At 49.3% G+C, this 13,165-nt stretch overlaps 1 protein-coding gene across 1 annotated transcript in view; it reads left to right on the top strand.

Moving 5' to 3' along the window:
- The window catches only part of LOC147706607 (uncharacterized), a 740,422-nt gene that overhangs the window by 474,657 nt on the left and 252,600 nt on the right, over positions 1-13,165 (top strand). The window contains 2 exon segments of the mRNA XM_086929638.1: positions 2,661-2,797; positions 2,887-2,975. Coding sequence (XP_086785764.1) covers positions 2,661-2,797; positions 2,887-2,975 — 226 coding nt within the window.

The raw sequence follows: 13,165 nt of genomic DNA, 5'->3' as shown, positions 1-13,165 counted from the left end.
TCTCATGTATGTGGATTGGTCACTAATGCCTAGCTATGGGAGATGCTGGGAAGTGTAGTCCAACCAGCCGTTACGCGCCATATCGGCTCACTTCTACAGGATGTGTGTTATAGATTTGCTATTTGTCACATTGTCATCATCATAATGATCCATGTTTCCGGATTGGTTATGGTGGATGCTGTAGTGATCAGAAGATAATCCAATGGGAGTCTGACAATGATGATATTACAACAGACGGTGTTCCTCTTCCTAGCATGAATAAAATGGTCTAGATGTTGATTGGTGGCAAGTGCTTCTAAAAGTTATATTTGAACAGTACTTACCAACAGATCAGATTACATCTGACATCAGAATCAGCGTTCGACACGGTCTGCCACCACACCCTAGTGCAGCGCCTCAGCAACATCGGTATCCAGGAGAAACCACTTGAGGGAATCATATCCTTCCTCGCCGGAAGAACCCAGAGAGTCCACCTCCCCCCCCGTTCAGATCAGAAGCCACCGAAGTCATCTGTGGCATACCACAAGGATCATCGCTCAGCCCCACGCTGTTCAACATCTACATGAGCCCCCTCGCGGCCATCTCACGCCAACACAACTTCAACATCATCTCATACGCCGACGACACCCAGCTGATCCTCTCCCTCACCAACGACCCCGCAACCGACAGAACCAACCTACACGAAGGGATGAAAGACGTAGCCGAGTGGATGATGAACAGCCGCCTGAAACTGAACTCGGATAAGACGGAAGTCCTCATCCTGGGATCATCACCCTCCGCCTGGGACGACTCCTGGTGGCCCCCTGCCCTGGGCAGCGCACCCAAACCAACAGACAACGCACGCAACCTGGGCTAAATCCTGGACTCCTCACTCTCGATGACCAAACAAGTCAACGCTGTCTCCTCGTCATGCTTCAACATCCTACGCATGCTACAGAAGATCTTCCGGTGGATCCCCACCGAAACCAGGAAGACGGTCACCCAGGCGCTCGTCACCAGCCGACTGGACTACGGTAACTCCCTCTACGCCGGAACCACAGCCAAACTTCAGAAAAGACTCCAGTGCATTCAGAACGCCTCAGCACAACTCATCCTGGACATCCCCCGACACAGCCACATCTCCGGATACCTGAGAGACCTGCACTGGCTCCCCATCAGCAAGAGAATCACGTTCCGACTCCTCACCCATGCACACAAAGCTCTCCACAACCAAGGCCCCAGATACCTCAAAGACCGCCTGACCTTCTACACTCCCACCCGCCAGCTACGATCAACCAGCCACGCCCTCGCCGCCGTCCCCCGCATCCGAAGAGCCACAACGGGTGGAAGATCCTTCTCTTACCTGGCGGCCAAGACGTGGAACTCCCTCCCCATCCACCTCCACCAGACCCAAGACCACCTCTCCTTCAGGAAGCAACTCAAGACCTGGCTGTTCGAGCAGTAGCGGACCCCCAAATTATTAGAGCAGGAAATAGACTTTCTGGGATATATCTATTCAGCAAAAGGGGTGAGGCTGATATCGGAGTTAGTAAATCATTGTCAATGAAGCCATTCCAATTAACAAAGATTAGCTTTCATGGTTCATGGTTTGTGTTGGATTACCCAGAAAAACCTGAACATTTGAGACTTCTGTCAATGAAGGAGAATCAATATGTATAGAGTGAAGATGAACAAAGCGTATGCGATGATGTAAAAGGAGCTATTGCTCGACCAGGTGTAGGGCCTATGTTCAATGTTGGTTTAAAAACAATTGTCAGAGTGAATGCCAGTGCCATGACCCGACGGGGATGCTCTCTTGCAGGTATGTGAAGGAGGAGAGAAAGCCGTCACTTTTGCTAGCCGCTCTTTGTCTAGCATGGTTAGGAATCACTCGGTAATTGAACGAGAGGCATTAGCAGCATTCTAATCCTTCTAGTCCTAAGCAGATCTTGCAAGATATGTAGCAGTGGGTTGTTGATCTGCATTCTAAGTCAGAAGAGCTCTTATTCATGAGTACTATGACCATACACTCTACCATTGGGGCATTGAGGGCAATTGTTAGTAAGGAAGGGATTCTGTCTTGTTTGGTCCTCTTTGGAAAAGAAGAACATTTTGGAAGGATGAACGCACACCTCCTGGTACATTCCCCAGGGTAGGTGGGAAGGATAATCTGATTAGGTAAGGCACCATGGAAATGGCAGTTTAACTCAGGCAGTTGAGAGGGCACTGGGGGACATCTTGTGGGAACACTATACTACAATTAATAGTGTCATGGCTAAATCCCCTTTTGAGATTATTTGAAATGGACTAGCTTGTACAAAGTTGACTACAAGATGGTTGCAAAACATTTATGAGGTTGAGGTTAAGGCCCAACTCTTCCCATGCCGAGTTGTTGTATTTGATAATTTAGATGCACAAAGACTGACATTACCTTACCACACAATTTAGCCATATACTTATGAAAATGTATTTCTCTTCTCAGTGCCCATGTGCTCTTGCTCATGTGTGTCCATTTAGTAGACCCACTGTTCTATCACAATCCCTAAATCTTTAGAGAGATGGCGTTATTGGCCAGCAACCCACTCTAAACATTGTCACAGCTCCACTGCAGGTGCTCTGACCCAGTGCATATACTCAAGACACTCACTGGCTGCTTTCATTCTGCTTCCTCCCATAGGCAGACCTTGCCCCACCTCTGGCAACTGTTGGCAGATCACCCTGGGCGTGGCCTGTGGCGTTCTCCTCGGTGCTGCAGTCATTGTGGCAGTGATGGCGGTTCATTATGAGAGACGTCTGAAACAAAAGGACATAAACAAAGGTAAACTGATCGTTAATTTATCTTCTGTATATTATATACTCTGCATATGTGAAACAGAACAGTAATGATTCCATCCCTCTTTGTCTCAGATGAAAATGTCTACCAAAATCCCAGCATTATCAAAAATGCTGATACCCAATATGAGAATGAGCAAAAAGAGCGTGAGGAACAGTCAGCGGTGAGTAGCAGGCAGCGATGAAGTTATGTAAATAATGCTTCATAATAGCAAATCCATTGTACTCATATTTTTATTGGTTTGAAACCGTGTGGAACAAAGTGTATAGGCCTTTCGTCCTGTGCAGGAAGAGCATAGATTGGGGGTGGGAGGGTGTTGGTTTAGGCTATGTCTGGCAGATACACTGCCTCCTATTCTGCAGAGTTACCCCATGAGGTGTCCTGCTGTGACAGTCTGGGAGGAACTACTGTCAGCTGAAGATGCTGCAGGAAATCTTCCTTCCTTCATTAGGGGGGGTATCTCTTAACTCTTTAGTACATTTAATTTCAGTAAATGTAGGTGAGCTGCCTGTGCTGTGCCTGAATGGTGAGACCCCTGCCTGGCTTGAGTATACATGACGATGGCAATACACCTTCCTACATATGTTGTCGCTGCCCACATACCTAGTCTCCTACATATAATGTGTGTTGGGAGGGTCTTTCCTATAACTTTATGAAAGTAATACACACCTTTTTCAAACTCTGGTATGTTTTCATGGTGGAGCAAGGTGTGCTGCACATGCTGGCAGATTGTGCCCTGAAAATGGGTTGTGGCAATACCTCCACCAGGGGTTGAGTTGGCACTGTTTGTAAGCAAACCAGCCTTGGCAACAAAGGGGTCTCTCCCAGGGGAACATTCTCCAAGTAAAACACTCCAAATTGGATGATTAGCACAAGGAAATGTGTTGCTAGTTGGGGGGGGGGGGGATTCATGTGAGTGCTGTCTAATTAAAGAAATCCACAATCTTGTCAAATCAAACACAACGTTTAATAAGTAATCCTGGTCCCAACAACGTGTAGTCATATCATGGAGAAGCCATGCTAACTGAAAATGATTTAGCAATACCATAACAGCTACAAAGTCAAAATAAAACATAATAAAAGTCCCGCAGCTAAATTCTAAAATTAATAAATATGTAGTAAGAAAAATTACACAACAATGATTAAAATGGAAATATGTGTTTGTAAAATTAAGCACCAGGAAACACCAAAGCATCCATAGGTGCAATAGACCAGGACCCAGGCTCAAGTTGAGGTCAACCATGATGCCTCACAAGTAGAAATTCCTCCTCTCCTGACCCCACCAAAAAATCCACTAAATACATCATGGGTTATAATTTGGCAAAACTTCCCAATACCCTACATTAGGAGTTCCTCCATTGCAGGGGTTGTAATAGACAAGGATAGGTGTGTGTCATCCAATGACAATCAATCTTTGTGAAAGTAGGAAGGTCCTCACGAGAGCCACCACTAACGACTTGTTGAATTTGGCTAGCAAACGGCTGAATCTGTCATCGTCTGCACATTTCCTGTGCATGAAGGCAAATCCACCATTTCTAGATCTACGATAACTGTGAAGGCTAAGTAAACAATGACTGCACAAGCAAAAACCTGCAATATCATTTAAGGCCCTATAACAGAATGGCATGTGGAGCAAAAAGACTATTGACTTAGGGCCAGTTCTCTGTACTGGGGTGAATTTAATGCATTGTTTTGCATTTTGTCTATCAATTGCTCTTTTTAGGTTGAGCCTAATCAGCGCTTGCGCTGTTAAGCGATCTGTTGTCTGTACTTTGTGGGGGCTGACTCCTGCCACGCTTTGGATTTGATTGTGTGTATGTCTGTTAAAAATCGTAGCCTGCAAATGGCTACTGGTGGGTGCACCACTCCTGAAAAGTTTAGTCCCAAGGAGTATTGCCGCGGGAGCAAGCAGCTGTGGGCACGAAGTCTCCACGTGCAGTGCAGCCAATGAGTGCTGGTTTGTCACTGGTTCCTCTTCTTCCCCTTATGCATTCGTACACATTTTGTCAGCCCGGCTCTCCCTCTCCCTTGATCACTTTCAAATATGCTCTGGTTTCTCATTCTCTCTTCTCAAGGTGAAAAAGCCTGTGCCTGGAGACGATTTAATTGTTAACACGTACGTAAAGTCCAAGCAGCACACAAGGAGGCAGCAGTATATCGTGTACTTCCCAGTTCCAGGGTCGTCTGCTTGTGGTCGCCTCTCTGTGTTGCTATTTTTACCATTTGTACAGTTGAATGTCTGTCAGACCACAGGCATGATCATACCCTCTGAGCAAGGACTGCGGCTGCTGCTTCTCTGCCTGGCGGCTGCCCATGCTGTTTACAAATGTGTTTTGCTTTCTGAGCAATATTCTCCTGAGCCAGGCGTGGCTCTTTATTGAATGTTTGCACTTTTTCGTAAGCAGGCTCACACAAATCCATGTCCTCTTTTAAAGCATTGAAACAATTTCGACATCCTATTTTTGTGCTTTCGTCAAGCGTCGCTTGCCAGATTTGACATTATAACACCGCACAAAATGGAGGCCCTTCTTGTTTTTTCAAGTATGAGTTGCGCACATTTAGGTTCAGTTGAGTTCTTATACTGTACCACTTCAGGTTAGGTGCTCTATATTACCTCATAACTGGTCTGTTCTCAATTTCAGGTAGTGTTAGCTTTTCAAATTAAATTAATATGGTCTTCCGTGCCCATATGGACATCCATAATACTTTTTTTTTGCGGATATTATATAGCGCAAACTCGACCCGAAGGTATTAGGTATCAAAGTGCTTCACATGAGCACCAGTTATGTTACACAAGGAGACATTCATTGTTGGAAGGCAAGGGGACATTACGTTACTTGCCAAGAATCACAGGATGCTGAGCCGAAGCTCGAACCTGGTTCCCCAGCTCCAAAGTCAGCAAGTTTCTATATTGGTGAAAATACAGTTATAACTGCGAGGTAGCCTGTCATATGTGTGTTGATGACGTATTGCCACTTTGGTGGGAAATTTGGTATTACAAAATGCATACACCCCCTCAGCCAGAGTGATGCCTTATGGCTACATTCTTGAGGATGTCTTGGTGGGGGAGTGCAGGGTTCATTCGGGTGGTTCCGCTTCTAGTGACCCATGACCCTCCTGGTAGGTCGCTCCCCCACCACGTAGCTCCGACTGTGTGCTCCTGCTGCCACTGCGGCTGGTAAGTGTCCTCCGTCCCTTTTGCTTCTGTGCCACTGTCTCCCTCTCTTGTGCCTCGTTTTCTTCTCTGTGCCACTGTCTCCCCCTATTGTGCCTCGTTTTCTGCCCTCTGTTCCATCCGTTTTTCCTTAGTTTTTTGTGCCTTTCTGCCCTCTGTTCCACCCGTTTTTCCCTCGTTGTTTGTGCCTTTCTGCCCTCTGTTCCATCCGTTTTTCCTTTGTTTTTGTGCCTTTCTGCCTTCTGTTCCACCTGTTTTTCCTTCGGTTTTTGTGCCTTTCTGCCCTCTGTTCCACCCGTTTTTCCCTCGTTTTTTCTGCCTTTCTGCCCACTGTTCCACTCGTTTTTTGTGCCCTTCTGCCCTCTGTGCCACTTGTTTTTACCTCGTTTTTTGTTCCCTTCAGCCCTCTGTTCCACTCGTTTTTTTGTGCCCCTCTTGTCTTCTGTTGCACTTGTTTCCCCCTCCACTGTGCCCCCTACAGCCCTGCCCCCTGACTGCCCACTGCCCAATCGCTGCTCCCGCCTCCCAGCTGCTCCTCCCTCCCACCTCCCCATATATGCCGGATGCTGTGCGGTGAGGTGAGAGACCCCTGACCCTCCTGGTAGGTTGCTCCCCCTCCACGCAGCTCCGACTGTGTGCTCCTGCTGCCGCTGCCGCTGGTAAGTGTCCTCCGTCCTTTTTGCTTCTGTGCCACTGTCTCCCCCTCTTGTGCCTCGTTTTCTGCTCTGTGTCACTCGTTTCCCCTCCTTGTGCCTCATTTTGCCTTCTGTACCACTGTTTCCCCCTCTTCATGCCTCGTTTTCTGCTCTGTGCCACTCGTTTCCCCCCCTTGTGCCCCATTTTGCATTCTGTACAACTGTTTCCCCGCCGCTGTGCCCCCTGCGGCCCCGCCCCTGCCCACTCGCTGCTCCCGCCTCCCAGCTGCTCCTCCCGCCCACCTCCCCATAAATGCCGGATGCTTCACAGCCGTGCAGCGGACACGCGCAGCAGGCGTGCTGCTGGCATGCCGAAGGCGCGCCTAAGGCAAACCCGTCTGCACCCGTCCACGCCTGGACCGCGCCCAGCTCCAGATCCCCTGGACCCCGCGAACGCCACAACACCAGACTCCACTACGACGCCAGCACCCTCCACGCACTCAACGCCGGCCAAAACCACACCTGCTTCCATGCCACCCCGAAACTGACCCACAGACCCTTCTCCTGCCGCACCTGCCGTTTCACCTGCGACAGAGCCACCAAACCTCCAAGGACTGGACCCAACCACCTCCGCTGCATACTCCTCAACACCCGCTCCAGACGCAAACACACCGTCAAGCTCTGGGATCTGCTCAACACCTCCGCCCCAGACGTGGCATTCCTGACTGAGACCTGGTGGAATGACTCCTCGGTGCCCGACATCGCCATAGCCATCCCGGATGGCAACAATATCACCCGCAGGGATCGCGCCAACAGAATCGGAGGAGGAATAGCCATTGTCCACAAGTCCATCCTCAAGGTCGCCACCCACACAGACAACACCCTGAACACCGCCGAACACCTCCACTTCCGGATCCACACCAACCCCAACACCACCTTCAGAGGAACACTCATCTACAGACCCCCTGGACCCTGGGCTCAGTTCAGCGACTCCATCGCCGACCTCGCCAGCACCCACACACTCGCCTCCACGGACTACATCCTCCTCGGGGACCTGAACTTCCACCTCAAGAACAACAACGATGCCAACTCTGCCACCCTGATCGACAACCTCGCCTACCTTGGCCTCAGACAACTCGTCACCGCACCCACCCACGCCGCCGGCCACATGCTGGACCCTGTCTTCTCCACAGGCACCCACGTCGCCTTCGACCACACCACCGAACTCCACTGGACCGACCACTGCGGCATCCATTTCACCTTCAAGAAACCAACCACGCACCACCGCACCCAACAGCTGCCTTGCCGCTGCTGGAGCAAAGTCACGAAGACCAGCTGATCACCACCCTCGCCCAGAACCCACCGCTGACCCCACCAACCCTGACGCCGCAGCCTGCAACCTCAGACAGTGGATCGACGACTGCGCCAACACCGTCGCTCCGCTCAAGAAACCCTCCAACAGCCACACCAGCAAGAGAGCCACCTGGTTCACCAACGAGTTCCAGACCTCCAAACGTGCATGCCGGAAACTGGAGAAGATATGGCTCCACGAACGCACACTGGACAACCACGCAGCCCACAAGGGCGCCACCCGCAGACATCACCACCTCATCAGATTAGCCAAGAGATCCTCCTTCAAAGACCGCTTGGATAACAACGCACACGACAGCAAGGAGCTCATCAACATCGTAAAGGAACTCTCCAACCCCAGTGCCAACGCCAACGACATCCCACCCTCACAAGAACTGTGCGACTCACTAGCCATCTTCTTCCACTGCAAGATCACTGACATCCACAACAGCTTCACCACCACGACCACCCCAACTACGTCAGACTCGACCTCCTCTGTAAACACTAGCAGCGCCAACCGCCTGATCTCCTGGTCCAACTTCAACGACGATGAGACACCCAAGGTCATGAACTCCATCCACTCAGGATCTCCGTCAGACCCGTGCCACACCACGTATTCAACAAAGCAGACGCAGCCATCGCACCCCAACTACGGAAGGACATCAGCATCTCCTTTTAAACAGCGACATTCCCGGAAAGCTGGAAGCACGCCGAAATCAACGCCCTCCTCAAGAAGCCCAAGGCGGACCCCAAGGAACTCAATAACTTCCAGCCCATCTCCCTGCTCCCATTCCCGGCAAAGGTCATCGAGAAAATCTTCAACATGCAATTGGCCCGCCACCTGGAAGACAACAACATCTTGGACCCGTCCCAGTCCGGATTTGGACAAAACCAAAGCACCGAGACAGCCCTCATCGCCGCCACAGACGACATCAGGCACCAACTAGACAACAGCGAAACATCAGCCCTTATCCTCCTGGACCTGTCAGCCGCCTTCGATACGGTCTGCCATCGCACTCTAAAGACACGCCTCCTAGAAGCCGGAATCCAAGAGAAGGCCCTTGATTGGACCACGTCCTTCCTCTCCGGCAGAACCCAGATCATCCGCCTCCCACCCTTCCGATCCGAAGCCACCGACATCATCTGCGGCATCCCCCAGGGCTCATCTCTCAGCCCGACGCTGTTCAATGTCTATATGGACCCCCTCGCACAAGTGGCCCGCCATCACAAACTCAACATCATCTCCTACGCCGACGACGCCCAACTCATCCTCTCTCTCACCAAGGACCCACACACCGCCAACACCAACCTCCACGAGGGAATGAAGGCCGTCGCCGACTGGATGAGGAGCAGCCGTCTGAAGCTGAACTCGGACAAGACGGAGGTCCTCATCCTCGGAACCACCCCCTCAGCCTGGGATGACTCCTGGTGGCCGACCACACTGGGAACAGCACCAACACCCACTGACCATGCATGCAACCTAGGATTCATCCTCGACTCCTCCCTCTCCATGTCTAAGCAGGTCAACGCCGTCTCCTCCTCCTGCTACAACACCCTCCGCATGCTCCACAGGATCCACAAGTGGATCCCGACCGAAACAAGAAGAACAGTGACACAGGCCCTCGTCAGCACAAGACTGGACTACGGCAACGCACTCTCTGCAGGAATCCCAGCCAAACACCTACGACAACTACAACGCATCCAAAACGCCTCCGCCCGACTGATCGTAAACGTACCACGCCACAGCCACATCACCCCCCACCTGAGAGACCTACACTGGCTCCCCGTCGACAAGAGGATCACCTTCAAGCTCCTCACTCACGCACACAAAGCACTCCACAACGCCGGACCAGCCTACCTGAACAGCAGACTCAGCTTCTACACCCCCACCCGCCAGCTCCGCTCCACCAGCCTCGCCCTCACCGCTGTCCCCTGCATACAATGAACGACCTCCGGCGGCAGATCCTTCTCCTACCTCGCCGCCAAGACCTGGAACATCCCCCCTACCCACATACTGCAGACCCACGACCTACTCGCCTTCAGAAGACTCCTCAAGACCTGGCTCTTCGAGCAGTAGCAGCACCCCCTCTCCCCATAGCGCCTTGAGACCCTCACGGGTAAGAAGCGCGCTTTACAAGTATTCTGATTGATTGATTGATTTGTATTTGTGTTTATATAGCGCATAAATCACCCGTATGTCTCAGGGCGCTTGGCAGATGCTTGAAGAGAGTAACCAGTAGCCAGATAGCTAGAAAAGCCATGTTTTTAAGAGTCTTCGAAATCTCAGGTGGTTGGGTTCGGTCCTGATGTATAGGGGTAGGGCATTCCAGGCTCTGTGGCTATTTTGGAGAGAGACCTATCGCCATTCCTGACAGTGCGAACTTTGGGGTCGTTAGGAGAGACTTGTTAGTAGACTGAAGAGTTCTGGCCGTACAATGGTTTGTGTCATAGTGACAGTTTCAGGGCACATGCCACTGACGCACACAGCCCGTCTTCATGCTGCCAGAATAGCTCACCTGGGAACCAAAGGACTGCAGACACCTGTGTTAAGGCTGAAGGTTACAGGTGGACTCAACAGTAGGTCTGACTCAACCCTACTTTGTAGCGAGGTCTATAAAGTGAGTTCCTGTTAACATTGTGTTATTAGTAGTAATTAACAAGTGCCTGGTACAACGCTTCCAAACCACAAGGCTATGTGTTTTTGACCACGCCAACAAGTGTGGAAAAATTGTGCTAAAAATCAAAACAGATTTGGTGGCGTTGACAATTGGTCTTGGCATGACGAGCAATGCCAACAGTCGAGCTCTATACAGTACTTCTAGGCACTGTCAGCCATGTAAGAAAGTTTGAGGATTCTTCGGGGAGCCGGCCAATCAGTGAATGATGAGGAAGAGAGGTTGATTGTGTTATAAAAATGGCTGAATTAAAGGAAGATTGATACTAGATGGATTGAAGGACAATGTGATTGCATTATTTAGATATTTATATGACAAGAATATGCACAAAGATATGATGAATATTTCTTCAATTCTTGGATGACCCCAATCATATTTTACAACTGAAAAATGGGAGAATGAATGAATGATGCATTCTTGGTGTCTTGATGGCCAAATGAATGGACGAGTGAAGAGTTGGTTGTAGTATATGAATGGGAGAGTGATGAATGACCGAATGAAAAGAAGTGGAAGGCAGAGGGGTAGATGAATGAAAGGATTACATTGTATGAACAAGAGAATGATGAATGGTCAAATAAAAGGACGATGAATGCCTGATGAATGCATGGATAGCATAAAATGGAATTGGATGGTCGATTATTGTTGATGATTTGATGGATTAGACTTGTATATTGTATGGATCGGTACTGGTAGGAAGATGAATGAATGCTTGATGAGTTGGAATGAGCAAATTGTTGTATAAGAAAGAAAGGTAGATATAAGGTTGTGTTATATGAACCTTAGAAGTTTTAATAGGTGATTGAATTGAATCCAAATGCTTCATAAATGGGTTCAAGGAAAACACCGTCAAATGACTTTTTCTTGAGATTCCTGGTATTGATACATGGCAATGAGGACAGTAGTGTCACCCTTTTCTGCACTTGGCAGACAAGAGGATGTTTTCTTCAAAGTGGTGTGATCACAGGTGGACCGGTAGGACACTACTCCTTGGGCAGTGGGGTGGTGCTTGCAATGGCCACTTGCTGCTAAGGCCAGATTGCCCCACAAACAAGCATTTGCAATGCAGTAGATCTCGCATTTGCAAGAGTTTGAGCAATGACAATGCCTTTTATTTATGTGTTTTGGAAACCTGCAAGAATTGTGCAAACACACACTTTGTACTTATAGTCTTTGGTTATGAGAAGCAAGGCTGGCAGTAATTGTGCCTATTTTACTACCAGCCTTGCATCTTGTAAGGAAGAACAACTTTTTCAAAACACATAAATAAAGCGCATTCTCACTTGCAATGCCAATAGTTCAAACTGTCGCAAATGCGAGACCTATTGCTATGCAAATGCTAGTTGCATTTGTCATCCGAGTGGGACCGGAATGCCCAGAGGTGGATCCCATGCTTTCCATGTCACTGAAGTAAGGCTAGCCTGTTTTTGAGCGGTGAAACCCCAAAACCGGTCCTAGGATGCTTGTTTCCAGTCCAACGAGGACCTGGCATGGCAGTTTGGGCTGGACAGTTCCCATAGGGAGCAGGGTCAAGACTGATTTGCATATGGCTGGGTTCAAACTGGAATAGTATGGGGAGCAAAAAAACAAAGGATTTAGGCCCAGATCTCTGTACTGGGGTACATGTATGACATTGTTCCGCATTCTGTCCATCACTGGATTTTTTTTGCAGCCTCTCTTGGGTCACATGACTAGGTGTATCTGACAGAAAGACTTTGTGAATTCCTTCCAGAGGAGTACAAAGTAGAGAGATTCGGTGTGCATGAACAGGCTGTCTGCTGGTAGGAAGATGGTCAGAGCTTACCTTATTTGAAGTTGAAAAGGCTACTCTCTGCCTTCACACAAAGGACTTATCATTTCTACTTTTTCACTGCAGCAATCTTGGAGCTAAGACAGGGGAGTTAGGACATTCCAAGAACTTCAACCTTGAAACCTCTAGAAACATCTCCCAACTTCAAAGGCAGAATTTGGCATAAAAATAATGCCCTCTGACCCACTCTTTAGTTCATTTATATGGACCACAGAAGGACTTTCAGAGACCTGCCTGCTGCTGTGACATTCTGTTCACACTCCAAGAATGCTTTGCTGTACCTGGAAGGAGTGTTTTGCTGCCTGGAGCCTTCTTTGAACCCTCAGAGGTCCATCTTCACCTGAATCCATGACTACAATAGTAACTCCAAGGGCTAGTTTGCTGGCCTCCTTATCAGAGCTGCAGGGACACAAAAGTCTCCCACTACCATGAACCTGCACCTGGACCCATCATAAGTGAGTATTGAACTCCCAAGAGAAGTACCAACAGTCCTGGACCCCTGGTGGTGGCATTAAAGGTACCCAGATGGCTAAAATCCATAACTGAGCCTAAAAACTGCTTTGAGAAACGAGTAGAGACAGGGACCAACCTGCTCATCTATCCACCCAAGGTGCATTGTTGGGTGACCTGACTTCGCTGCTGCATTCTTCTCCACAGCAGCAAATCATGTTCAGCTGTCCTTTACCAAAAGAGGAGTCTTTAAAATTGTCA

This window comes from Lissotriton vulgaris, chromosome 7 (assembly GCF_964263255.1).
Source record: "Lissotriton vulgaris chromosome 7, aLisVul1.2, whole genome shotgun sequence".
Classification (NCBI taxonomy): Eukaryota; Metazoa; Chordata; class Amphibia; order Caudata; family Salamandridae; genus Lissotriton; species Lissotriton vulgaris.
This window is presented reverse-complemented; position numbering and strand designations above follow the sequence as displayed.